At 49.9% G+C, this 26374-nt stretch overlaps 9 protein-coding genes across 9 annotated transcripts; 5 read left to right on the top strand and 4 right to left on the bottom strand.

Moving 5' to 3' along the window:
• Positions 1–648: 648 nt before the first annotated feature.
• V8C40DRAFT_60368 (uncharacterized protein) lies at positions 649–1305 on the bottom strand. The gene has a single exon (XM_083223187.1). It carries the CDS (start codon positions 1197–1199, stop codon positions 777–779), a length of 423 nt encoding a protein of 140 aa, XP_083070941.1. The 5' UTR covers positions 1200–1305; the 3' UTR covers positions 649–776.
• On the bottom strand, positions 1217–2167 carry V8C40DRAFT_251230 (uncharacterized protein). Its single transcript, XM_083217148.1, has one exon. The coding sequence runs from the start codon at positions 1879–1881 to the stop codon at positions 1411–1413; it is 471 nt and encodes a 156-aa protein (XP_083070940.1). The 5' UTR covers positions 1882–2167; the 3' UTR covers positions 1217–1410.
• A 4771-nt stretch (positions 2168–6938) lies between these two features.
• Positions 6939–8426, top strand: V8C40DRAFT_60279 (uncharacterized protein). Its single transcript, XM_083223185.1, has one exon. It carries the CDS (start codon positions 7042–7044, stop codon positions 8296–8298), a length of 1257 nt encoding a protein of 418 aa, XP_083070939.1. The 5' UTR covers positions 6939–7041; the 3' UTR covers positions 8299–8426.
• On the top strand, positions 8259–9008 carry V8C40DRAFT_60256 (uncharacterized protein). Its single transcript, XM_083223184.1, has one exon. It carries the CDS (start codon positions 8554–8556, stop codon positions 8950–8952), a length of 399 nt encoding a protein of 132 aa, XP_083070938.1. The 5' UTR covers positions 8259–8553; the 3' UTR covers positions 8953–9008.
• Positions 9009–10833: 1825 nt separating this feature from the next.
• V8C40DRAFT_251220 (uncharacterized protein) lies at positions 10834–11119 on the top strand. The gene has a single exon (XM_083217147.1). The coding sequence runs from the start codon at positions 10841–10843 to the stop codon at positions 11039–11041; it is 201 nt and encodes a 66-aa protein (XP_083070937.1). The 5' UTR covers positions 10834–10840; the 3' UTR covers positions 11042–11119.
• A 2298-nt stretch (positions 11120–13417) lies between these two features.
• On the bottom strand, positions 13418–18749 carry V8C40DRAFT_251218 (ABC-2 type transporter-domain-containing protein). The gene is made up of 2 exons (XM_083217146.1): positions 13903–18749; positions 13418–13841 (listed from the first exon to the last, which is right to left on the bottom strand). The coding sequence occupies exons 1-2, from the start codon at positions 18292–18294 to the stop codon at positions 13812–13814; spliced, it is 4422 nt and encodes a 1473-aa protein (XP_083070936.1). The 5' UTR covers positions 18295–18749; the 3' UTR covers positions 13418–13811.
• Positions 18750–18883: 134 nt separating this feature from the next.
• Positions 18884–19864, top strand: V8C40DRAFT_251216 (uncharacterized protein). Its single transcript, XM_083217145.1, has one exon. The coding sequence runs from the start codon at positions 18916–18918 to the stop codon at positions 19183–19185; it is 270 nt and encodes an 89-aa protein (XP_083070935.1). The 5' UTR covers positions 18884–18915; the 3' UTR covers positions 19186–19864.
• Positions 19865–20685: 821 nt separating this feature from the next.
• On the top strand, positions 20686–22065 carry V8C40DRAFT_60204 (uncharacterized protein). The gene is made up of 2 exons (XM_083223183.1): positions 20686–21293; positions 21711–22065. Exons 1-2 carry the CDS (start codon positions 20846–20848, stop codon positions 21968–21970), a joined length of 708 nt encoding a protein of 235 aa, XP_083070934.1. The 5' UTR covers positions 20686–20845; the 3' UTR covers positions 21971–22065.
• Positions 22066–22787: 722 nt separating this feature from the next.
• On the bottom strand, positions 22788–23817 carry V8C40DRAFT_268144 (putative methyltransferase-domain-containing protein; the record flags this gene model as incomplete). Its single annotated transcript, XM_083219933.1, has 2 exons — positions 22788–23294; positions 23440–23817. The coding sequence occupies 2 exons, from the start codon at positions 23815–23817 to the stop codon at positions 22788–22790; spliced, it is 885 nt and encodes a 294-aa protein (XP_083070933.1).
• Between the last annotated feature and the right edge of the window lie 2557 nt (positions 23818–26374).

The raw sequence follows: 26374 nt of genomic DNA, 5'->3' as shown, positions 1-26374 counted from the left end.
AAAATAACACCAGTCTGATATGTTTCGCTTCACAAATTGCACCCCCGGTATTTGCTGTCCCGGCCAACGTCGATGCATCAATGGTCGGTGTATGGGCGGTATGAGCGGTCCAATGTCGTTTTCTGATTCCATCAGATAAGCAAGACTAGGGATGCGTCCTCACCGGATTTTTCTCTCCCGTGTACTCGTACATGACAGCCTGAGGCTCACAGAAGTCAGGTCGCGGCCACCTGCTCATTGAGGCTTGGGATAGAGGTACGGATGCCGTTGCGCAGAGATCTGGCTTCCATCATTGTGCATCGTCCCAATGCATCTCCTCCCTTCTCGCGTATCAGAGCTGCGCAAGAGTTTTCTTGCTTTCCCACTAGGCGTCCGTTGTCGCAGATGGCCTTGCCCTGTTTGTCGTCCTCGCTACTCAAACGGACCAGTGAGGTGCGTCTTGGAGTCTCGTCATGGTGCGCGGGCCGGGTCAGGAAAATTTTCTTATCCCCCCTCTCAGAGATCGTACGTCTTGCATGAAAGTTGAAAGAGTCGGTCAAGAACAAGCAGGGCTACTGTAAAGCCACCTTGGTAGTCCGCACCTCCAAGATGGCCTGCCTGCCTTATTTTTTCGGCAAGGAAGCGGAAGCGCCAAAGGCTGTTTGTGGTGTTTTTGATATTCGCAAACAAGTCTTGACTAGTGAATGAATGGGTGGGTTGTTAGCCTCGAGTTGGCGATTTCGCTTAAGACGACGCTCTTTTAGCTGCTCGAGGGGTGTGTCGTGAAGAGCCAAAGGCTAACGGGCATAACCCCTGCATCTAAACCAGGTGGGGCTCTTCTCTTCGCTCCCTGGCTTGTCTTTCTTCGCACTGGAGGCTAGGCAAGGATGCCATTTTCTTGGTGGCGTTTGCGTGAAACTGGGGGTGAGAAGCCAGCTGCCAATCGGCGCCCAAAAATGCTGCAGCTCAAAGCCCGATTCGACAGCCGCAGCAGCTTTGGACATCAATACAGCTCTGGCGCCCAGCGATTGGGAGATAATACATACGAAGTGACCGGGCAGCGCTCGCCTATGAGTCACATTCCGCCTTGTCGGATTCATCAGATGGAGATGAAGCAGAAATACCCGCCCAAGCAAAGCCAGGCAAATGGTTGCAAGGAGGCAACCAGCAGCGACGCAAAGACACGAGAATTGCTTGGGTTTGATTGAGGGACGGCCCATGAAATGAGATGTTGAAAATTTTTTCACTTGTCAAACAAGGGACGGGCAAAGGCCAAGCCCTAGTGGCTTCCAGGCAGCCTCTTTTGGCCACACCCTCCGGCACCAGGGATCCAAGGGAGGACGGACGATGGTTGGATGTGGGAGAGCAAGAGGGTGGGCCAGCGAGACCAGCATCACACCGGGACCATCTTTCAAGGTGTGCATCGTCGTTCTAGAAATCGGCTAGGACCCGGACAAGGCCAAAGCAGCCAATCCTGCGGCGGCTACGGCTCCCGTCCGGAGACCGTCCCAGTATGGAGTGCATGTTGAAGGGAAGAGGAGCACAGTCGGTGAGGGATGCGTAGCGTTGCGTTGCGTTGCGTTGAGTAGCGTTGGGCGTCTGACATTGTCGAGAGGTTGGATCCTCCAGTCCTCTGAAGTCGTACCTATTAATCAACATGCCATGATGGAACGGCAAGAGGGTGTGCGGTTTTGTGTTGGTGCTGATGACTGAGGTGGCCTTTTCGTACGGACTTTCCTGTAGGTGCCGAGGTACTTGGCTGGTGTGCAAAACTAGCAGTAATGCTATGCTGTACTGACGGATCGATCGGGTCGGACGACCACGACTACACGAAGAAAGAGACCAGAGGAGAAGATCAACGCGCTGAAGAAAGTAAAATATCGGTAGTGTCGGGGATGGCATGTGTTTTGTGCAGAAAATGCCGATGCGAGTCCGTCTCGCAGAACTTCCTCGATGCAGCTGGACAGACCAGTCACTAGAGCTGGGCGACGCAGGTACGAGGTTGGCTCGCACGACACAAGGGCCAAATATGGGATGGAAGCATGAATCAAGTCGCGTTTGTACATACAAGCGCGAGTACGAGTACTGTACAGTACAGTACAAGCTTGGCTCTCATGAACTGAGCAGAGTAGAAGTGAATGTACAAATGGAAGTAAATGTTCCATACAGTGTGCCGTGCCTGGCGCTGGTAGAAGTGCGCGGGAACGGCTCGCTGCGGCGGCGTGGATGCTTTTGGGGCTGCGAGCTCCCGTCTTTGTGGGACAGCCTCCGGAGGTCCCACCCGGTGCGGTGGGAAGAAAAGAAAGACTGGAGATGGCTGATGAGCGAGGGTTGACAAGTCCCACTCGTTAGTTTCTGGCACAATTAGCCCAGAGCTTAGTCGTTAGGAGAGCGCGGAGGTGGAGGTCGCTGTAATGCTGGGAGGGTACGAGTACGAGCACGATAACCGGTCTGGTGCATTCATATGAAGAATCTTGGAGTGTCCTGACCAACACGCTCCAGCAAAACTCAAACTGCCATCGGTGCTAATTCATCCGCTAGCCCCCGGAAGCTCTGCCGCGGTCCCAGGGCCCTCTGCAGCCGGTGCATTAGGCCATCGGCTGTTCGTTGGGGATTGAAAGCATCCTTCATCACCAGTATACGAGTAATGGCATCGTTCTTGTAACGGCATTTGGCCCCCTCGATTCCTTCACGCAGAGGTATTCGCGGTAGGTTTAAGGTTTGTCTAAGCCACAACGCAAAAGATGCCCGTCTCATGGCCCTTTTGTGTCCAGGGGGGAATGGACCTTCATGTCTGAGCCATTGCACCCTTGTGTACTGTACCGACTAACACTGCATGATCACGAAGCGAGAGAGAAAAAGAACAGGGCCAAGAATCAATAACAAAAGAAAAAAAAGTTTGTGCGCCCTGTTATACTGTACATCTCGTCTATTATCAGCAAACGGGGCATAAAGAACAGCTCGCCAATCATAACGACGAGCTGTTGGTGATAATACGGAGAAGGACTAATCCCAGCAATATGAGTGCATACGCATATGTAGGTACCTGTAGGTGCGGACGCAGTCGTGCAGTAGACAGTCTACACCGTCACCGTCAAGAGAGAGAACACTCGAACACTAACAATGTCCATGCTTTGTGCTAGCAGAATTTTTCAAGCAAGGGCAGCCGTCCCCTTGCCGCATCCTTCAAGTGACTGGGCTGCGTCCATCACAAAAATGGTGTCTTCTGGTAGGCCCGGCTTCGTGATTGGCGCCGTGTGGCGAAAAGCCACGCCTGGAACGGCCCCTGTCAGAAGCAACATCTTCTTGAGTTTGCGGACGTCGGTGCGCCAGGCATAGGCGAGAAGAAGACAATGGGAGAGAGGGAGAGAAGAACTGGAGCCCGCTCTCGAGGCGAGAATCTCTAGGCCAGGGACCCCAACCCAAGTCGAATATCGATGGAGTTGATGATGTACAAGTATGACATGTAACATTCTCTCTCGGTCTCTACTGTATTGTTGGGAGGAGCACAGAATTGCTCGTAGCGCCGACCAGGCGATGATAAGTGCAGCCTCGCCTCTTTTTCTTTTCTAGCCTGGAAAATCGAGATTCTGTCCTCATGGCCGGCGCATGGCTGGCAGCTGGAAATCACCCCATTCGCCCACCTCCAACACGGCCCTGCAACGGTCAGCACGTTTCGGCCTTGTAATTGCCGAAGAAGACACTTGACCTTTTCGCACAGGCCTCGGCCATGCAAGCGAATAGAGCAGCAGCCCGTATGACCATTTTACTTTTGAAGTCACAGTCGGTATCCCAGAGGAGTTATTAATACGACGATAGCAAAAAGGAAAAAAATAAAAAGGAAAAAAACGGCTGTGCTTTTCCATACGGTCGCCAAATGGAGATGTATGTCACATGCAGGATTTGTAGATGGGCACTCCGAACTCTGAGCTTCTCCTGGATCTGCATACGAACTACGGGAAAGGATTTTCGTAGGTTCACGTACGAGTAAGTGTACGAGTACTCGTAAGCTCTAGAATGCCACTTAATATATCATCCATCATCATCCTTCCTTCTTTGGGTGATGATGGCTGCGGTTGAATGGATGTAATTCCCAGGTACGGAGTACTATGAGGCAAGTATTACAGCACCTTGGAGAGCAGTAGAACCTTCCGTCCTACGTTGATCCTAACCACCTACTAACCGTGGTAGGTACTAATTAATGTAAGTCATTGGCGAATTAATTACATGCGACCCCAACAATTGAGTTTTGGTAGCATCCTAGCTCGAAACCATCAATCTACGGGTATGCAAGCACCGTCGTAGTCTTCACGCAAGCACTCAAAAACCGTGAATGTCAACTGCCTTGCGGTTTAACCGCCACAATCAGCCCGGAGCTCGGCGCTTCTCAGCACCTCCCGTCACCAACGCCGCACCACCATCTTGACGCACTGCAACGCCAGAAGCGACGGTTGTGACGGCGGAGCGGATTACGAAGAAGCCAGCTCTTGTTCCTTCTGAGCGATATACGGACAATCTATCGATAGTGCCCGTCACACAGCTCAAAATGCGGGCCAATCAGCCGCTGCGTGTGCTGCGGACAACGTGCTGCCGCCAACCATCTCGATGCGGCGCCCATGTGACGGGAGCAGCACTTGTGCCATCTCAGTGATTGTGATGAGCGAATACTCGCCAGCCAGAGCCATCTTTTTGCGCTGCTTGACAAGTGGTCACAGGGCTGATGTGCGATGCAGATGGGCGCTTGCTACGGGTTTGTGTGTTCTAGGCTGCGTTAATGATTGCGTCCTTGTCGGCGCTTCCCACCATCCTCCACACATCCTTCAACTTTGGAATAGAGCCGTCATACGTAATGCTGGGGGCCGGCCGGGTTGGTGATGGATGACAATGATGATGATAAATACGGCGCTTCCTCCTCTCGCTCTCGCTCGGCCGGCCTGCCTCCGCCCCGGACAGATGGTCGAGGCCGAACGAGGGTAGTAATAAGTTTGCCGTAAGCCACCAGAACCAGAGGTGATGCGCATTACGATTACGCACTGCCCATCATTCATGCTTGTCATTACCCGCGGCGCAAATATCAGTCTCCGTCGTCCCCAACAAGTCCAAGCCTCAGACCACAAACATTACGCTTTGTTTCTTCGCTGAGCCCGAACGACGGCGTGAGTCTACTCGTATTGTACGAAGGACGCATAATCAAATCTCGGCCTGCGTGTCTATACCATTTATCGCACAAACGGCTCCGGAAGCTCTTGCGGCACTAGCATTACTCGTGCTCGCAACAACTTCATTTGTCTCTGGGGTGCATCGATATTACGAGCTGTACCAGCCGTGCACGCCCGGTTCTTTTTCGACGCGGCCGATTAGCGAAAAGACTGCGAGTAGGAATTGCAAGGACTTTATTTGTGAGCCGGGTGAAAAGGCAAAACACCGTGAGTTCGCACGCTTTGTGCATTTGCTGCGCGCGCACAGGTCCGGTCTCTAAAAATAAGAACAGGGATTCAAAATTGCCTTGCATCCAACTTCAAGGCATCGACGGCTTCGGGCGTTTGACACCTGCCCATCCGGAGAAGAACCAGCAGGGAGACAAAACAACCATCAGAAGGAAGAAAAACTTTTCAAAAGTCATCTTCTTCCCTTTTCTCACCGAGAAAATACAAGACAGCTGGTGGACTCCCCAGCCGCAGCGGAAGCTAGGATTCATTACCCCTAGGCTCCATCATTTCGCTTATCCAGTCCCGGTAAATTGGACTGGGGAGCGCTCAGTCGCATTAGAGCCAGGGCCACGAGTCGTCTGTCTGCAATCGATTCGAGATACGGTACCAGCACGAAGCACACACAGCTAGGGCAACCATTGTCAAACCCTGGCACATCCCAAGACCGCACAGCGTGCAAACCCGGAGCATCTTTTCACGCCACTCGGATTGCTCGTGCTTTTCTGGGTGAGCGATACGAAACCGAAAGGCTGGCTCGGTGGTTGGTCGTCCACTAAAGAGTCATACTCGCAACGGGCTTCTGGGAGCCCCTAGAGCCCGTTCAGCTGCGCAAGCCGGCTGAATCGCCCCCCGGAGCAAGATCCAACGCCGGCAGACTGCCGTCAAATCAAGGCCAGGAAGCGCAGTCGGGCTGCCTCTTGTGCGCGGAAGCTGCTGGAAGCAACAGCTCGCTGGCCCCGGTCTGCGCTTGGGTGCAACCATACAAAAGTGCAGTACGAGCGAGGAATCCAGTCCCAGGTCCAGTCAGCAACATCCATCATAGGCTCCGTGTCGGGCGACGCTTCGAGCACTGTGTGGCATCCACGGGAAGGTTCCACAGTGACTAAGCCCCGATAATACCACGCCCCCTCCACCTCCCACCGACCTCGTTCAGGCCCCCTGTCCCCTGTCGCATGCCTGTGGCTGCCCTCGTCTCTCACTAAGAGGCCTGCTCCCTGTCTGGTTCTGGCTCAACGCCCACCAAGGCAAAATTTGTTGCGGCCACAATATATACCTCGAATGCATGCCCGCACACCCGACTCTTGCTTCTTCCTCTCTCCGACTTACGCATCTGATCGTTTTGGTTCTGGCATCTGCCAATGAACCTCATCTCCACCTGCAGCATTGCATCGTCCAACGCCGACGACATCCACCATCACCTCACCTGCTGTCACGCTCTTCACGGGCCCCCAACAATTGCCACAGCGCTGGCACTACCACTACCACCCAAGGGGGATACGATAAAAACGATCCTGTTGTAGATTGGTCATGTTTGACGCAAGACGTAATAACTCTTTCAACTTTTACTCTTCCGATTACATACCAAGGTGACGGGCTTTTTTTTATTGCTCTCTCTCTCTCTCACATCTTAATATCACACCCATAACCTCCCACGTCCCCCCATTCCCTCACCGAGAGCAGACAAGGCTTTGAGCAAAAGGCGTCTCAAATCTTGTCCACTTTCAGTCTTACCTTGCGTTTCGAACGAAGCAGAGAAGCAAATCCATTCAACGATACGTCGCCAGCTCCTTCATTGGAGGAGAGGTAGAGGAGCGAGTGTCACAGTGGACATTGCAAGAGGAGCAGTCACAGAATGAACTACCCATCACCACGAACACCTGGATCGACTCCGATCCACGAGTGGGAATATACACGAATGTCATCCGCCACTCCAACCCCATCACCGCGGCCAAGCTGGCTCGAGACGACGCCTCGACGCCCGGCAACGCGTGCAGCTCACAGCCGGGCCAGCAGCTATTCTCAGGCCGGCGCATCTACGCCTCGGGCTCCAGTAGATTCGCCCCGATACAACAGCTCCGGCCAGTATGCCACGGTTGATGTGAGTCCCAAATATTTTTCGTCGTCGCGCGGGCCCTCCGGGTCGTTTCAAATTCCTGCCTGGCACGACCGCCGATTCTCTCACACCTATGTCCGGGCTACAACTCCGTTTGGAGAATCCGACGAGGACGAGATCTTCGAGGCCTCGGGGCGCACCTATGTGTTGCTTGCCGAGTCTCGAACAAAGGGTCGCAGGAACTCGCATCATGTTCAAGATTATGAAGGGATACGGTACACTAATCACGACGACTACCCACAGGGTACCGCCGCTTACTACGCCGACTACAGCCGTGATGCCTACGACTCTCCGCAGTCGCACATCCCCCCTACTCATGTCCGACCTCCCACCAGCCACGGCCACGCCCGCCGCTCGTCGGCTGCCGCCAATGTTCCCCAAAGACCATCCACCGTCCGTCCGTCGACTCAGGCCTACCGCACAAAGGCGGCTGCTGCCGCCGCGACGACACCCAAAGCTACCGAGGCCGATGCTCGAAAGCACCGGATTCCTACGGGCTACTCGCTCAAGAACTGGGACCCCTCAGAAGAGCCCATCCTGCTCCTTGGCAGCGTCTTTGACGCCAACAGCCTGGGTAAATGGATCTACGACTGGACCGTCTACCGAGCGGGTGCCAACTCTCCCATTGCCGATATGGCGGGCGAGCTCTGGCTTCTGCTGATTCAACTCTCCGGCAAGGTCAAGCGCGCGGAGGACATCGTTGGCCGCGTTCGCAGCACCGAGAACCGAGAGATCATGACCGACTTTATTGACGCCGGCGAGCGTCTCACAGAGAAGCTCCGCGGACTGCTCAAGGCCTGCGAGGCCCCTATGCTCAAGGCTGCGAAGAAGAAGCAGTCGGGTCTGGGCAAGAACTCGGGCGTTGAGTTCGTGGACACCCTCTTCGGCCGCGACCGAGAACTTGCCAAGACCGAGAAGTTTATGCAGAGCGTGAGGCTCTTCAGCCTCAGATTCGATGCCAACTGTGAGGGCATTCTGCAAAACCCATCTTCCTAAAAGGCCATTATTTTTTGGTTATTTTACTTTCGCTACCTTACTGTGAGGACACTATCAATTCCCACAATCCAGGATAATCGACCCCCCTACAGAGGACTGTTCCGGGAGCGATCCATTAAAGAGGAGATGCATATGAATTTGCCCTGGACTATGTTTTTCATATGACCAAGCGTCTCACGTATCCTTTTTAATCTTTCTTTTAATTGTTATCCAATTGGCAACTTCCCTAGGATCCCGGACCATCGAAGTTGAATAATGGCCCACTCCACCGGATGGAATGGCCCAAGAAAGACGCAAGACTGTACACTAATACTACTGCCTGTTTTTGTTCTCGTCCGGAGATTTCCTATGGATACCCAATCTTACGGACTCTTTATTTCTATTTCCTATGTTCTGAAACTCGGTCTCGGAGCGATGAATGGCTTTTACTTTCCTTTCCTTTTCGGTTATTCAAAAGACAGATTTCTTTTAAGGGCGACCTGTACTACCACCAAAGCACACGGGGAGGAGACACCGAGACACGGGGCATTTTTCCATCTAGAGATACCCAGCGTTATCATTTCGGGCGCGTCGCAAGCAAGCGGGAGGAGACGAGGCAGGAGGAGCAAAAAACAAAAGCGACAGCAAGGTGGCGAGGTTGTCTGTTTTACATGACTTTTATTGACTGATTATCTTTCTTTCTTTTTTTATTTCTTTTCTTGGGTTTAATGTGCTGCGGCAGCAACGATTTTACAGAGTGTTTTTTTATTGATTGAGATTGGGAATACTAGATGGAGGACTTTAGTTTACTGCAAAATGATGATGGCTTTGATGAGCTCGAATATTTATCCCCCTCTATATGAACTTTTCAGGCTCCATTCGTGTGATACTGTGTATGTCTACGACGTGTCTTTTTTTTTCTCCCACAGCAGCCTTTTGTGGAGTGATGCAGTAGGGGTTTGCCCTGCATGTACGTAGGTAAGAGTGTGGATAGCGGTCTACGGTATCTCCCCTTCATAACTCCATGTAAAGTGTAAGCCAGTGGCTTGTTAATATGAAACTGGAGGCCACACGATGTGTATCCTCATAGGGCGATAAAGCTCCGTAGGAAAAGACGTGTTGGAATACGGCATCAGCCCGCCGTTACAATGCTGAAGAGATGTCTTGGCGATGACGTCTTTCCACGTCTCTCCAAGGGCGGTTTGCCACGTCTCTCGTCTTTTATTTTACGTGTACTCGCCGTTTTATTCATTATGTGGAGTCGTATAACGAAGGGGCTTTGTAGGTGGTAGGTACAGGTAGTAATGCCTTTGAAGAGATGGGTTTGTCTTTTTGGGCGATGGAGGACGACTTGGGATTAGGCAGACGAATTAAATGTTTCAGGATTTTCTTAGAGAATACGCTATTGTTGCTTTTATCTCCAGGTTTGGTTTTGATGTTGCTACGGGGCTGAGAATGGGGATACGAGTACGAGGATTGCTTGAGATTGCCGTGTGTGCCTGTGTGTGGCTTTTATGGTGTAAGTTGGGGGTACAATGAAGGTTTACTGCTTGGGATGATGAAGGCTGTATAATGGCCGGTGTATTTGTTTGGTGGTTGGTTAGGTTTTGGTATGAAGCTGCTTCGTGCAGATCTGATATCGAACTGTGACTAACCACAAGCTAGATTGAGAATCTGAGACGAGCTCAGACGACTCACAGCAGTAATGACAAAGAAGAAGGTTGGTAAATTGCTTGAAAGGCGGCATGAACTCGTCGTGCTTATTCGGAGGCTGTGCTTGTCTCATCTTCATGTCTCATAGTAAGGAGCTACTAGTTCCCGTTTGTCTCGCGGGCAATGGCCAAGTCAAGTATGACAGCTACAGACGTCCCCTTCAATGATTCTCTTTCTTTTTCTCTCTCGCTCATGTCTCGGGGTTTCAACTGGAATCATCATGGGTTTTTTCTTAGCTACGGTACGACAGTTCATGACGCAGAACCAGCCCCCCCATGTCTCAATCATCAGCCTCGTAGTGCGCATCAGGCTGGAATGCCGCCTCAGCAAGAAGCTATTCATGCATGCATAATGGATTCCCGTCCTCAGCCTCACTTGACTCATTTTTTTTTCTTCCTATCGAGTGGCAACCTATCAATGCAGCTTCTGTATGGTCGACGTCTTTTGGGGGAGAAAAAGAAAAAAAGAAAAGGCAGCAGGTTTCAATCGAATAAAACTGGCTAATCCAGCCGCCCACGTCCGAGCCGAAAGAGCCCTGCACTGTACGACGGGAATATCGAAGCGGATCCCATGTCGTTTTTTTTTTCTTGCGCAACAGAAAGAGGGGAGAGGAGAAGAGTCTTGCATTAAGCACACTCCCCCTCCAAGTTTGTTGTGTTTGCTTTTTCTTCTTTCTTCCTTGGTGGTGCTGGCTCTCTCGTGCGGAGAAGAGCATGCGTTTGCCTAGGTGCGTAATGCGGCAGGCAGTGGAGTTTTTGTGGTGTTCTTTGTCTCCTCTCTGCCAGGATGTTTTTTCCTTGTTTTCTTTTCTGGGCGTTTAGGTATGCCCTGCTACTATTACTTCGGGGCCATGCCATTAGGACAAGCAGGAATGGGGCTGCATAAGGCGGCGGAAGAAGAGACGAAAAGCCTCTTTGTCCTTTGCGTATCACCAAGAGCTGCGTACAACAAAAGCGTCTGGTTCTATTTCCGTTGGAGCCACAGGATTGTGTCACCGAGAGACACATCACATCACATCACTCTACATGGCACTGGCCGCTGCGCTGGCTGAGTATCACAGGGTCTTCAAGCGGCTCACTCTCAGCCCTGTCTTGGGCCCACGGATAGATAGTGGCCACGGCATGAGATGAATGCGAGAGTATTTGCGCATGGCATGGGGGGGCATGGCGTGTGTCTCTTCTTTTTCTTTTCCTTCACCTTGTCGAGACCCCCTCACTTTCAGCCCGATTTGGGGCCTGAACAATTCCCACTAGCCATGTCATAAAAATGATGATACAGTTGTTACCTGGCTAAGGTAGGCAAGGGCGGCGCTTTGATAGGTCGTTGGCTCCCAAAAGGCAGATGCATAAGTTAGGTTGGGCATCTGTATAAAAAAAAAACAACCGACTGGGATGGGCCCATTTGGATTCGGAGCGCCCCGAAAGCCGCGATTAACCAGCGCAGCCACCACGCGGTGCCTCAATAGCGTGGTTTGCTGAATTGCTGAACTGCAAACTGTCTGGGCGCTTAGGATTGGACCGTGGAGGATGACTTGCATAATCCGACTCACCTGACGGGCTCTGCAGCAGCGAAAGAGGGATTTGCGACTGGCGAGGCCAATCACGGCCTGGGGGTGGTTTAATGGCATGCATGTGTACGGTGGGAGTTGTTCTGGGGACAAAAGTCTTCTCTCGTCATCATTGCCTTTTTTCTCTGCTTCTTTGCTCCATCTGGCGGGAGGAGAAAAAACAGGGCTGCGGCCGTGGTTCATGCCGGGGGCTGTGTGTTACATGATGACAGGAATCCCAAGACATGGGAATGAGAAATGCAGGTCCATGTGCGCCGTAGGGCGATGGGACCAGAGGCCGGAAGCACGCAAACTGCCCCAAACGGCGCTGTCTTTCCATGCATGACTGCGTTGAAGGAGTCTGACGTCTTACGTGCTCACTGGCTGAGCAGACATGTTTGTATGTAACATGTAGTCATCCTCAAGATCACCATCCCGCACAGTAACGCATTGTCAGCTCTCGACTAGCACACGCACAAGCGGGGTGGAAAAGAAGCACGGTGTATTCCATATCGCCCCCCTCCTTCTCCCCTCACCCGCATTCGACTGGGAATGTAACCTGGAGATACCGATGTTGCACAGATGCCAGATTTGCTGAGAAGCCCTTTCGACTTGGGACGCATATGCGCACGGCACGCTGCATATATTGGCCTCAGCCTGGCGCAGCACATGTCTGTCCCTCCATGCCGCTAAACTGCTGCGGCCAGTCAGACAGGGCCCCCTTTTCGTCGCTCCAGCTGCAAAGATGATGCTGAGCGATTGTCCTGCGCCTACCCGTATCCAGGCCATTATTGACGACCGACATCAAGTTAATGTGGTAAGCAAAGCGAGTGGACGCTCCACTTGTTCGGCTCTTCTCTCTCTCTCTCTCTCGCTTGTGCGCCTCGTATTCCGTGATACTGCTTCCTTCGTGTATCTTTACGAACGTCTTTAGTGTCGAAAGAGCCGAAATTGGAGCGAGCTATCGAGCAATGCCCCGGTGCAGATCTTCGGAGGTGCCGGTGGGCGGGGCCGGACCGGAGGTGAAGCTGCCGGCTGAAGTCGGACGTAGCCAAGATGGGAATTGTGACGCAATGGGACGTTGTAAGGGTAGAGTGGCATTGACTCATACTAGGAGATATACACTATAATCTTATATCACAAACAATGACTCTCTAGTATAGTCTATCTATTAACCACATTTTTTCAGGCTTGGATTGTCAGCAGAGTGTGTGATACAGCTGCCAATGAGTTAGGTAGTAGTGGCCAATCGACTAACAACTTCACAATCTACCTTTCAATGGCCTTACGAGTCTATCGGGGTATACGTTTGAAGCCAATGGGCTTCTCTTACTTCGTGGATGATATATCGTAAATAAAATTCGTGAGCTTCAAGGCGTATATCTAGAGAATGCAATCAGCTTGCGGCGACATTACTTGGCCTGTATACTTGTTGGTCCTCTTCCAATCTAAGTCTCCAAGGTTTGCCTAAGAATGTGCATTATTTGGGTGGTTCTCGTAACTCCCCTGTTGTGAACTCTGTTTAGATACCGAGGAATATGCAATAGCAAGATTGAAGCGATTCTCAGTTCCAGGGAGAAGTGCTATAGACTACATTTGTTCGTAGTCCCTTTGTTCTGATGTGACTTCTCTGAATCTACCAGAAGTTATCTGTAATATTTAGTGTTTGGTTTCGTCACCCTCCCCACTTCCATAACAAATCTGTCTTACGGGTACACTCTACTCTCATTGTCGCTCAGGAGGAAAATGCTTGAAAGTATTATATAACTGAAATGTGTTGGCATGGTTAGTCTTGCAAACTCTGGTATAAGTTAACCGTTATGGAGTCGATCACGTCTACTATTTCTATGACTAGATTTAACTCACGCTCTCAACATAGAGTTTCTCCTTGTAGTCAATGGCTACCATGTCCTGATATCTAAGCAACATTAGACACTAATAGAAAAGACAACCTCGTTCCATCAACTAGCCGACAAGAGCAATTCGTGCCTTCTATTTCGCAAATGTTGGGAGTTAAAATAAGAAGTTATACATTTACTAGACGCGTAGGTAGTCTTAAACCCATGATGAACTCATTCTTTGCTTCATTATTAAACTATATACATCTAATTGATATCATTTAATTTCAAGATCTAATGGCTCCAGAAAGCATAAATCATGGGTTCTTAATAACTTTTGAAACTTTTCTTCATGCGATGTGAATTTCTTTCACTCATGTGCTTCAAATCGTACATGCGCAGACATGCAAGTCGTCGCAACATCTTTCCCATCCCCTTTACCTCTTGTTGTAGTTGACGAATCGGCTCTAAAGAAACAAAGTTAGCAAACTGGACTAAAATGTAATATGGTGAAAGAGGAAAACATACACCCAGATAGAGAATGGTAATGTTGCTGACGACGAAGCAGAGGAAGATACCCAAGTCTCTCCAGCGGTGGTCAAAGCTCAAGCTCAGTGGGGTGTAGAACTCATCGCCAACCTTGTATGAGCAGTACTCGCAATTCGAGGTGCTGTTGGAAACGAGATATCCAGGGGCACCCCTTTCGAAGAATGGTTGCATGTACTCGCCGCAGGTTGTACCGTTAGGGGCGGTGAATCTGTTCAGCTCGCTGGGCTTGCAAACGACTTCGAGTCCATGGAGTGCGGTGGTAACACAAGCACCGATGAGACGAGTGAAAGGATCGAGCTGGTAGAGCCAGACACGCCAGCCCTTGGGCATCTGCGCATACGGAATGGTAACACCACAGAAGAGAGCGAAGACAATGGTGATGAAAGGATCAAACTGGGTAGAGACACGAGGTGAGGGAGTAAGCGCGGAGAGACCTTGGCCCAGGGTGACAGCGAACAGTTCTGTGATGAGAACCATGAAGAACTGGAAACCGGCACGCGAGGGGTCGGTTTGGAAGCCAGGCATGAAGTACAAGGGCAGGTAGAAGGAGACCGCGCAGAGGACAGAGTAAGGCATCTCAGCGAGGATGATGGCCGTGACGAACGAAGAGGTTGAGTACATCTTGGACGAGGATTCGCGGAAGAAGAGCGCACGCTTCATGGCGTACATGATTTCGACCTGCGACATGATGATGGCGGGCAACACTGTGATCTGGAACATGACGAAGACCTTGTACTGAAGAGAAGACTTTGAGTTGTCCAAGTTGAGATACGTGAGACCGGTGATAATAGCGACAGCAATGTGAGCAAACAGACGAGTGAAGAGATAGTTGGGCGAGCGCCAGAAAGCTCGGAACATGCGTCGGACAACAACATTCATCTGGTGGTAAAGAGGAGAGGCATACTCCTTTTCGAGCCCGGGGCTTGCCTGGTTAGCCGCCATACGCTCTCGCTTCAGCTCGATGATGACATCCTTGGTATGAGCAAATTCAGGGCTATCTTCCCAGATATCAGCCCAGTCACGGTCACCGATTCGGGGCATGCTACCAGCACCGACGGCATCAAGCATATACTCTGCAACGTTGTCGGTAGGGGCAGCTTCAGCACCATAGCGTGCCAGGTAGGCGCGCAGAACAGCAGCATCCTTGCCAATATCGCCAAAGTAGACAGTGCGTCCTCCTCGCTGCAGCAGCAAAAGACGGTCGAAGTTCTGGAAAAGCGCAGCGTTGGGCTGGTGGATCGTGCAGAGAATTGCCTGGCCAGCAGCAGCCAACTTTTTCAGGAAACGGACAATGTTGAAGGCGCTCTGACTGTCCAGACCGGAAGTAGGCTCGTCCAAGAACAGGAGCAATTCGGGCTTGGCGGCAAGTTCAACTCCAATGGTCACACGCTTGCGCTGTTCGACGGTCAAGCCAGCTTCAGGGGATCCAATGATGCAGTCGGCAATGTTCTCCATTTCCAACAAAGAGATGATCTCTTCCACATAGGCATGGCGCTCGGGGATGGGGGTTTCGAAAGGTTGGCGGAGTTCGGCAGAGAATCGAAGAGCTTCACGGACTGTCTGAGTGGGCTCATGAACATCAAGCTGCTCGGCATAGGAGGTGGATCGTTGGAACTGCTTTCCGGGCTTGGCACCATCTACCAAAACGTCGCCATAGATGACACCAATGTTCTTTCTAGATGCCAAGACATCGAGGAGTGTAGTCTTTCCAGCTCCAGAGGCTCCCATCAAGGCGGTAAGTTCACCTGGCTTCACATATCCAAAAACGTTGTTGAGAAGACGTCGGGTACCACCGGGGACAGGCACATCGTAGTTGAGGCTCTCCCAAGTCAGAACGCTGGTCGAGTTAATGATCAACTCAGAACCTTCCTCGTTAGATCTATCCTTGCGCTTGGCGTCACGCTTGTCAGCCAGGGCTTTGTTCAATTCTTCTCGCTCCTTGTTAGGCTTTGCGTAAACCTTGAAGCTGTTTCCACCCATGCCAAACTTGACGATCTCACCAAGGAGCACGTTTAGGAAGAGGAAGAACACAATCAGCGCCATGACAATACCCCAGTTGCGCCACAAGTCACCAGGAAGGTAATCGAAACCCTGAGAGATGTAGTCACGGCCTCGGACAAAGGTTGTGCCAGCGTTTGAACCAGGCAGAACACAGACTTGATGGTTGATGTCAGTATATCCAGGACCAGATGGAATAAGCGATTCGGAGGTACAGGTGAGATTAATCCTCTCAAACTCATTCTCCATCAAAGAGCTAAATGCGAGACCCAAAATATTGATCCAATAGATCCAGCGGAGCCAGACTTTTTCGGATTGATACTGAATGAGATATCCGGATGTAGTGATGAAAAGCGTGATGATAACGACGGCAAACTTGATGGCAGAGTCGAAATCCGGGCTGACACAACCAAGAATTCGGAAAAAGAGCGTCATGCCAATGTTACCAGAGAGAATCATCAGATAGAAGGTGAAGAATGCGCCGGCATCTCGAACTAGGCCCGTCATGAAGTAGACAATGATGGAGAACACGAGGATTTGACTGGCTGCAAACGCTTGATCCACAAAGATTTGGGCAATCCAGAGAGCCGAAGGTCGATGGAATGCGTATGCCTTGTGTCTTGCGACCAGTGGACGTCCCAGCATTGTTCCTCCTAGTTCTGAGAAGGCCTGGAAAGCGTTAAACAGGAGTGCAACAAACAACAAACCGCCCTTGCTGAAAGCACTGGCGGAAGTTTGACCGAGATTCAGATACAGGGTTCCGAGAACGATAGCGACGAGGATACTGCGGCTCCAGCCCACGATGAGGTTAAATCGATCCTGGAGCTTGAGAATAAACTGTCGTTTCATGATAGACCAGACCTGGATGTGGAAACCGACTTGATAGGGGCTTCGCTTAGATGTGCCACGTTTGCCTTCCTTAAAGGCAACCAAGAAATCGTCGTGCTTCTGCTTTTCATGCTCAAGGTTTGCCTTGTACTCGGCAATTTCGTCTTCAATCATCTTCTGGTAAGGCGACGCCTTGAATGCCTCCCTGAGTGAATCTGGGCTGTGAGGGGCGTTTTCTGCAGATCTTCCAGGTTGATATTCACGCTCGAATTCGTCGGTACAGCCTGTAACATAGTCGGGAGTCGTCTGTCTCGGCTGCGGCAGGAAACCAAGGCCTTCGAAATAGGCACGTGCATCCTTTGCAGGGCCGAAGTAGACTTGTCGTCCTTCATCAATCACCATGACCTTGTCAAAGAGCTTGTAGATGTTCTCAGAAGCTTGGTACAGAGAGACAAAGGTACAAGTTTTGTAGAGATCTGTCTGGATCCTCAAACTCTTTGCAAAGTCAAGAGCAGTACTGGCATCGAGACCACGAGTGCTGTTATCCCAAGAGAGAATGCAAGCATTTGTGATCATCATTTCCGCGATGGAGACACGCTTTCGCTCACCACCAGATACACCACGAACGAAGGCATCACCAACAATGGTCTTTCTGGTGTGTTCAATATTGAACATCTTGAGTAGCAGAGTGATGATGTGCTCCTTGAATTCAGTCTTGGACATGTTGCCAGGTCGCTTAGCAGGCATCTTGACATCCAAGGCGAATCCCAGAGTCTGCTCAACAGTCAACGTAGGGTGGTGGACATCGTCTTCAGCATTGTAGACGGCCTCACCACGGTATCGCTTGAACTCCTGCGCAGTCCAAGGACCATAAAAGACATCTCCATGGACTCCAGTGTATCCATATCGCTGGTTAGCAATGGCCTTGAGGAAGGTGGTGCATCCGGAGCCTGGAGTTCCCAGAACCAAAATCATCTCTCCTGGCTTGCACACGCCCTGAAAGCCATCAAGCAGCGTAGCCTCAGTAAACTTCGGACCCAGGCCGACCATGCTTAGCAGTGGAGAGATGACGTTGAAGGTGTCGATGATGGCATCGGGGAAGGTTTTGACGAAGTTGGTGAAGCCGCCGATACCCTTGACGGTCAGACCATCCCAGCAGGTTCCGATATGTTTCGATCGAATTCCGGCCTCGGTACTGGCGTCGAGATCGCCTCGGAGAGCAGTCTCCAAGTCGAAGAGAGAGACGTCATCATCCTCTGCTGTGACGGTGGCCCCCTTTTCGGGGTCGGAAGTAGATTGGTGCTTGTTCTTGCGACTCGCTCGAGAAACACCAGTAAACTCGCGCTGCAAGCCGGCAAAATGAGCCTCAGCCTGCTCAACAGAGACGCCCGTCTGAACTCTGGCAAGTTCCTTAGAAGAGCGATCGCCTTCAACCTGAGTCTCCACAGAGTTTGAATCCAATTGCTCGCCAAGCTCCTTTGCCGTCGCCGAGTTTGCCGTGCTAGGCAGCGACTCCTCTTTGAGAGGAGGCTGCTCCCCAGCCATTGTCGTTACTTCTTGGAGAGTTGTACGAAGCTACTATATGTATAGATGCTTGAAAAGATGAAAGTCGTTGTCGGTATTAGAGTTGTCCAAAAAAGGTCGTCGCCGAGAATTGGTGAACGAAGGATACTTTGGACGTAGAGTATGATCAAGTTCCAATAGTCCAGACAGAATTATTATTGAGGTTCTAACGACGAGTGAATGCAATTATTTCTTTGGTCGTTTGTATGGTGAGAGATCAGATGAAGCAAAAAGAGTAAGCGGTGGGCTCGAGCGGTGTGATTCTACCAGACGAAAGAAAAAAATACCACAATGCAGAGATTAATAGAGAAGGAGGATATCAAACAACCCAAACAGAGAAAGACTCTCGATGACAACCAAAATTGGCTATCAAGCGATGACCAAAACAAAAGCTGAGAAAAAAGTAGGATGCCTACAGTTTTTATTCATTTCCTCACGGCTAAAGAAAAGCGCAAAGCAAAAAAAAAATCGGGGGCCGGCGGAGCTCCAAGGGGGATCTTTTGGCCTGCCAAGATTTCTGGGGCCAGATAACGGCATCCAACCTCGCCCTATGACAAGGACAAAGCTCTCTGACATACTTCCCACTTCCCGGCCAACAGACTCATGGCCCACATGCAGGGTGGCAGCTCGAGTTTGCCAGCACAGCTTGACCGTCAAAAGTCCGAAGGCGAGGGGCAAAGCCGGAGCTACAGCCGTTCACCAGGTAAAACCCGGCCAAGCGGCGAGAAGAATCCACTCTGGATGCACAGATTGGGGGTACCGGAGGCAGTGGGGCATTCCAGGAGTGCTACAAAGTCTTTTACAGCTGGACTATTGATCATTGCTACGATGAGTATACGATTGCTTACTACAAGTACGCGCGAGTACGTATGACTAACTACGACAATGTTGCTGTTTGTTCATGGAGGCAATACAAACAGTCACGCAGGCGACAGGTATCCGGAGGAGCAAGATTCAGCCATCGATGTGACCGATACAAGTTCCACAGGCCAAGATGTCGGACTTTGACGTTCTCCAATATTGGAGCCGATGGGATGAGCAGTTCCCTCTTTCATGCTTGGGAACCGGAATAACATGTTGACGCATTCTTATTAATAAGGTTCATTTCCGGAAATCGGAAATACGGAGTTAGAGCTACAAGCTTCTCATCACGCTGACCTTTCCATCAAAGCACCATATGGCTACAGTGGCTAGTCGTGACAATCTCATCGGGCAATCTGTTGAATATCCAACTAATGGGCTTCCACGTTTCTGTGCTTGTACAGCACAGCGTTGAACTGAACTGCTATACGCTGGTGTGAAAGAACGGATAGAATATGGCATCAATCGTGTTCGGGCATTTGGGATGCCTAAAATGGCAATAAGCCAATAAGCCAACAGCACGATGGATCATGGCGTGCAACCAGTGGCGCTGCGGTTGGTCAGAATCGTGGGGCGTTTGGTGCTAGAACGACTCAGCAACTCCGAGTTTTAGGATTACGGAGCCCCGAACGCAAGGGTCGTGCTCAGCTGGAGAGTTTTCGATGAGAAGATACCCATAGCAAATCCGTCGATAAACAGCTTACTCCCCAGACTTTTTTTTCTTTCTTTCTCGTTTTCCTGATGCCAAGCAAACAGCTCCCTCCTGGTGCTGATCTGGTCCAAGAAGCGGTCGAAACGACCTCAATACATCACCGCTTCTCTATCTCTAGCCCCCATCATGTAGGGGTTGACAGCCCATACTACAATCGATCCACAACTCTCCTTTGATCGGCTACGAACGACATAGAACACAGGTTCAATCACCGCCTATCTTGATTCGCGACATCCCCTCTCTTGTCACTTCTCAACTTGGAAATGTCACCGGATGTAACACGGCACCATTGATATTTCACGGTGCGCGTGCCAATATAAACCTTTTGATATGGGATGAAACAGACCAGCACGGACTGTTAAGCCCGCCTCACGGCTTGGAGGGTGCGGCGCTCGGCGCTCGCTGACTTTTCTTTTTTTGCCCACTTCTTCTTCCTACAACCGGGGGGTTGCGGCCCGCGCCCCTGTTGGCCACGCCGTTCGTTGTTTGCCCCGTTTCGGTCCGCACCTGTAGAATGTGGTAAGTGGTCACAAACTGCCATGAGGAGACTGAGACACTTTTCAGCCGCCCCGTCCTTGTCGCAGCAAAGATCATTGTTTTTGATTGTCTTATACAAGCGTGTGGTGTCTATGACATACATACGAGTACGAATCACCGTTTATACGCCAACTCTCGTTTGTGGCTTACGAATTCGGCCTCCTCCGAGCTAGTTCAGCATATGGGTCTTTCATCAAGCCGGCGGGCGCGGCACCCGCCGACCCTGGATTCATTCCTTGGTTCCTACAGGCTGAGATTGCCGATCCGAGAACTGAAAATTTCGACGTTTAGGTGGCGAGCTTTCCCTCAGTGGGAAATTGCAATTCTTGGGCCTCAGCCCCCGCCATCACCTCCGCATCAATAAAACATGCTCAACGGCGTGTTGAGGTAAACCGACCGTGTTTGCGTGTCATGATTTAGAACATGTGCGAATCAACGCGTGGAGAAATAGTCGGCCTCTCTCTTTGCACTAGCCTTCGTAATACGCCCTCCACCCACCGTCGGTCGGTTAATATGCAACTTGCTCGCCGGATGACTCCCACTCAAAAGGAGGCGCAATCCGGCACAGCGTTATCCCGCTTGTTACTAATAACAACACCTCAGTCGTATAAGTGGCTCCATTTTGCTCAAGACAAGGGAGCACACCAGCTCCGATGCAGACACTACTCGGCAATTATCATTACAAGTACTGTCTGCGTGTCATCAGAGAAACGGACCACAAAGAGCGCCTTTCATTTTATCCGCAATATCGTATCGTCGTCGGATTTGGGATATTTCGAGAAAGACATCAGGCATCAACTTTCGCATTTGATAGGCGAAGTTCCGACTTACTGCACAGCAGCCCTTCCCATGTCTGGAGCATCTAGATGGAGTAAGGCTTCCGTATCTCGTAAACTCTTAATTCCATTCTTAATTCCGTAAACAATCACAATCTCAACCACAGAAAAGACCCTCTCAAAGATCGACCATACCAGCCCCCACACGGCAGAAACAAGCAGAGGAATGGAAGAAATGCTGCCCCTTGTAATAACACATCACGAAATAAGACCTTATACGGTACGGATACAGAGCGTCTATTTGAGGTAGTAGTAGCAGTTTTACATGTAGCATCACCCTGGCATCGACAAGATTACATCCTTGAACCATCCCACTTGGGTATCAAGTGAACAAGGAATGAAAGCCAGGATTATCAGCGCTGAAGCCCCAAATGCCAAGATTACGCCACATCACCAACCATTACCGAGCAAGAATACATGCAGACAGCTGAACTCATACTAACACGTGCGAGTACCTCTTCATTTCTCCGTGAAAGCCAAGGTACAAGCAGGAAGCGGACAGTGGCACAGCTTCAAAAGCAAACAACGGCGCTACGATCCCTTACGTTCACCTCTGCCATCATATCTCAATTACTTGAATAGGGCAATCAAATCGTCAAACTCCGCAGCCCCAGTGGATCGAATATTCCGCAGATACGGAGCCATCAAGTCACATTACGCTCATTCCTCACCGCAACCCATCCACAGGCCAAGGAGCCACCCGGAGACATAAAGTAACAAGACAAACGCAAATCTCCTGAGGGGGGCGAGTACTCGTAGCTGCTGCGTGTTTTCGGCATTCGCCTTTGCTTTGTGTGATTGAACGGGTGCTTCAATTCCGTCAGACTTATTCAGATCCTCTTCGGAGTATTGAACATCGTTATTATTCAGCTTCTGTGTTGGGTCACTAATGCTTAGTGATCTACTCTGCGGAACTCCGATAAAGCATGACAATGTGACCAAATACAGAATTCATTAAATGTGTTTGTCGTATAATCTTATTGCGCCATCTTTGACTTTTACGCAACGGGCGGTGCTGAAAGATCCACGGCCAGGTGCCATCGCCGTCTGCCTCGCTACGAGCTGGGCGCTGCCACCACGAGAGAAACTGAGGTCCTGACCCCTTGCTTTGTCTAAACAGGCCGAAACTCATGTTTTGCCTCGTAGTGTTACTATTCATATACATGTGTGGGGTCCTTGAAAACTCCAAGAATGCTAGAGTCAGCAGGACAACGATGCTCCCTTGCATTGCGACTGCATCCAATAGACGGGTATACTCCAAAATCACTCATGAATAGCCCCCAAAACACTCTGTATCGTTTGTAACAATTACTTCAGAGCAAAACATAAAACACAGAAGCCAAGAATCTCAACCAATCTTCTAAGAGGGAGTAGTTAAGAAAACGCAGACTAGCAATCCCGTCTAACCATGCCATGTTGTATCCGGAAGTGCACCGGCTGAAAAGGGGAACTGCCAAGTCACCAAATGCGTTTGCTTCAGTATTTGTTATCACGCCTTTTCGTAGAGATACAGTTCCACACATTGCGTCTCAGCTCCAAGAACGAGCAGTGGCAACGTCTGCCTGTGTAACTCCGCCCAACCCCTGATCTGATAAGAGGCCAAACAGCACTTCCTCCGAAGCGTGCCGCGGCTTGGTCGCCAGAATAACTTTTGTAGACTGCAGCTGCTCGCCGGTTTCTGCCGTGTTGGACTCGTGCAACGCGGAAAGCGTCCCGAGCAGGGCGGGAAGCATGTCCACGTTGTAAGTGCAGTCGCTGAGTAGGACAAGGTCCCAACGGTGACTTTGTGCTCCCGGGCCAAACACTCCTTCTTGGCCTTGCTCACAGTCGAGATTTTCGTAGGGAAGCTTTACAGGAGGAGCAGTGTTGGACTTGTGCTCCTGTCGGGCTTGAAGAAACCGGGACATGTTTAATCTAGTCCGACTTTCTGCTTCCTCCAAGTCCGTCATGAGAATGGTACATCTACGGCCAGGGGGCGCTCGTGTCCTTGGAAAGACACGGCACTCAAGCCTCCCCCGAGAATTCCCACCCGCATCCTAGTGCATTGGTTGGTTTTTGCCCTGTGGGTAAGCTCTTTAAGACTTTTAACCCAGAGGACTATGTATCCGTTGGCGTCGGCAACATACATGGCTCCGCGATTGCACAAAATGCAAGCACTCCAGCATCCCAGATATGTCTCACAATACCCTCATCAATCTTCTCTTCAAACTGAACATATACTTCCTGCTTGGAGGTACCGGGTAGTGACAGTCTTCTTGTAGTAATCTCGATGTCGGCCTCATCACGGCTCAGAGTGATCCAGACTGGCATCACTTCTGCAGCCGTCTCCTCTTCTAAAACAACGGTAGTGGCGAGAATAGCGCGTAATCTAAGCGCAGAGTATGTCTCTGTGCTAATGCATACGCTGACCTTGCATTTTGCCTTCAATGGTTGTAACTTAGCTGCAGCAATGTTGACAGAAGGCTTTGGAGCACGCATCCCAGATCGCCATTGTAATCTTGCTGTCCCGGGCAAAGGACTTAATAGGACCTTCCTTTTTAGCCCTAAGCCGGTGTTCATTTCGGCATAAATTCTCAAGTCAATCGGTACGTCTGGATATGGAAATCAGTCGCCCAGATCCGTAGTTATTGTGAAAACGAGATCTGGCGTATGTTTCTTTCCAGACTTAGATTGAGCCAGGGATTTGAGCAGGACTATGTACTGCATTATCTTCAACTTCCTTACTATTTGTTCGAGTACCAAATATTTCAATCTATTGGTACTAGAGCGCGCTTTACTGACAATTAACAGATGTAGGGTTACTATGTTGATACCAAGTAGGTAACTCGAATGAAGTTTTGTCTTATTATGTGATTAGTCACCTAAAAATTACTACAATCATGGTTTTAGACAGGGCATAACACGTACTTGGGCATATTAAAATGGATTTGCGATAAAACATGTCATATTGAGAAAGAAAATTTGGAAATTACAAAAGTTGGAGGAAAAACGTATGTGAAGGGAAGAACTAAATATAACAAAGGAAACAATGCCTTCTCAAGGTAATTTACTCAATAGTTTGGTGCTCACAATGTAAGTATGCCCCTTCTCTTCATTCAACATCCACTCGTTTTTCATGCTGCACAAATATGAAAGAGAACGATGTAATGAAGTCTCTCCTGAATCAGATATAACATGATTAACTCCATATACAAGCAACAAAGTATGCTTGACGATAATACCTCTGAACACTGAGCATTTATGTTCGCCTGAATACCTCCCTGTAGTTTTCTACTCAGATTAGGACAAATAATAATCTTGGTCAATATTCAAATACAACGCCATGAGTCAAATGTCTACTTAAATAAAGAGCGAAGCGATCATTCGACATCTCTATGTAGCCCGTATTATAAATGAAAAATCGCTTGCAATGCGATATTAGTGGAGAAACGATCTGTGATGAAGAAAAGTATAACGAAATAGAATGAACTAAAAGGTATAGTTATCAAGAAAGTCAAAGGGGAAATTTGATGCAGCCACACAAAAAGCCGTCAGGGACGCATAATCGTTGATCTCTTCTGCCTCTGTGTCTCCATCCTGTTCTCTAACTTTCTTCTTCTCTTCATCCGTACTTATGGCCTCTGAATAGCTCTGGCTAGCATGTTTCACAAAGCTAGGCAGCTTGAACTTCACACCATCCATTATATTATCTCCCTCTCCCTCTCCCTCTCCCTCTCCTAATTTACGTTGAATATTTGAGGGGCAGTAGAAGGGGGAAATGAGTGATTAGCCTGCCTTGCCTGAGTTTCTGCGCCTGGAAATTAGATAAGGAGACCCTCGCCATTGATTCTGTTGTGAGACTCTGATGCCCTAGGCAGCTTCAACTCGATAGATTTCGGTAGCAGCCATTTAAGTTCGCGTGGGGCTACCCTTTGTTTTAGTTTGTTAAATATACCCGTCTGTTCTCTTGACTTCTCGCCTGAGAACTTTGACAAGGTCGTTTTGAAGGCTGGCTGTTGTGTTAATAGGTCTTCCTGTACTAGGAATATAGTAGCTGCTCAGTGATTGTTCAATGTAACACAGCCATTAAAGAGCGCCGTTTGAGTTGGAGTCGTTCTATTCGTCGTTGCCACTCTTGTTCAGTTGTTTCATTCGTTTCATGCTGTTGCTGGCGGTAGACAGAGTGATGAATGGTTGTTTCGTCTCCTTTTAGGACGGGTGATGATTGAGCTCCGGTAGTGCGGCTAATAGAATTGAAACTATTCTTTGAATCTTGTCCGATAGCGCTTTTGCTACGGGCATTCGATATGAATATATGGGGCTGTTGGTATTCCACTTCTTCCTGCCCCTCCGTGTGCTCTTCATAACTGGGTAGAGATCTGAGGGCAAGATGAAGCAAGTGTCCTGCTACATGGTCTGCCCTATTGCCATAGATTTCTTCATTGCCGCACAACGGACAAGGTTTGAACATAGCACTCGTTGGTCGCGCAATTCTGATGGCCAGGATATTGAGTTGAGCATCTGTATATTTTCCTGGATGAACAGCTTTCATGTGGTCAATATATTCGCTCTTGGTGGTGCTCTGGAATTCTACGTGAGATTTAGAAACGCAGCGCCATCGCATATAATGTGAGGACATATGTTTGAGCCATGCGCCGTGATGGCTATACACTTCTTCGGGTGACTCGCAGCCTTCAAAAAGGCAGACATATGGATCGAGATCATTCTTAACATGTAACCTGCGGGGATTCTTAGCACCTAGACATGACGAATTGGGGTTGATCGGAGCATTATTATGTGAACGCTCTGATATATTACTTACTTCCACTTGCTCTCATCAACAACATCCCGGGCTGGTAAACTGAAGCAACAAAAAGGACAGTCAATTTCCCCAACAGCCTCCAAAATTTCTTCCCAGTCTTTTTCCAAAGTTTCCTTATATATTTGAACTGTTTCTGGATCGGAATTCTCATTTTCTTGGTTAATGTTGAATTCTTTTTGTCGTTGTGTCTTCAACATGTCGTACTTTCGCATAATGTTATCGCAAGGGGCGAGTGGAAATGGGACGTCCCCATAGTTACCTATCGTAGCACTCCCAAACGCGAAAACTCCAGGTGGCGCTGCAGATTTCTGTAAA

The sequence above is a fragment of the Trichoderma camerunense genome (assembly GCF_050948025.1).
Source record: "Trichoderma camerunense strain CBS 138272 chromosome Unknown V8C40scaffold_14, whole genome shotgun sequence".
In the NCBI taxonomy this organism is placed as follows: Eukaryota; Fungi; Ascomycota; class Sordariomycetes; order Hypocreales; family Hypocreaceae; genus Trichoderma; species Trichoderma camerunense.
This window is presented reverse-complemented; position numbering and strand designations above follow the sequence as displayed.

What these genes read in the sequence shown, in the direction of transcription:
- V8C40DRAFT_60256 (XM_083223184.1), top strand. Translation starts at nt 8,554, where the DNA reads ATGGCCCACTCCACCGGATGGAATGGCCCAAGAAAGACGCAAGACTGT.
- V8C40DRAFT_251218 (XM_083217146.1), bottom strand. Translation starts at nt 18,294, where the DNA reads ATGGCTGGGGAGCAGCCTCCTCTCAAAGAGGAGTCGCTGCCTAGCACG. An exon ending in TTACCATTCTCTATCTGGGT is followed by an intron (nt 13,842 to 13,902) that starts GTATGTTTTCCT and finishes TTGTTTCTTTAG; the next exon opens with AGCCGATTCGTCAACTACAA.
- V8C40DRAFT_251216 (XM_083217145.1), top strand. Translation starts at nt 18,916, where the DNA reads ATGGCCCACATGCAGGGTGGCAGCTCGAGTTTGCCAGCACAGCTTGAC.
- V8C40DRAFT_60204 (XM_083223183.1), top strand. Translation starts at nt 20,846, where the DNA reads ATGTGCGAATCAACGCGTGGAGAAATAGTCGGCCTCTCTCTTTGCACT. An exon ending in GTCTGGAGCATCTAGATGGA is followed by an intron (nt 21,294 to 21,710) that starts GTAAGGCTTCCG and finishes AACACGTGCGAG; the next exon opens with TACCTCTTCATTTCTCCGTG.
- V8C40DRAFT_60279 (XM_083223185.1), top strand. Translation starts at nt 7,042, where the DNA reads ATGAACTACCCATCACCACGAACACCTGGATCGACTCCGATCCACGAG.
- V8C40DRAFT_251230 (XM_083217148.1), bottom strand. Translation starts at nt 1,881, where the DNA reads ATGCCATCCCCGACACTACCGATATTTTACTTTCTTCAGCGCGTTGAT.
- V8C40DRAFT_60368 (XM_083223187.1), bottom strand. Translation starts at nt 1,199, where the DNA reads ATGGGCCGTCCCTCAATCAAACCCAAGCAATTCTCGTGTCTTTGCGTC.
- V8C40DRAFT_251220 (XM_083217147.1), top strand. Translation starts at nt 10,841, where the DNA reads ATGCCATTAGGACAAGCAGGAATGGGGCTGCATAAGGCGGCGGAAGAA.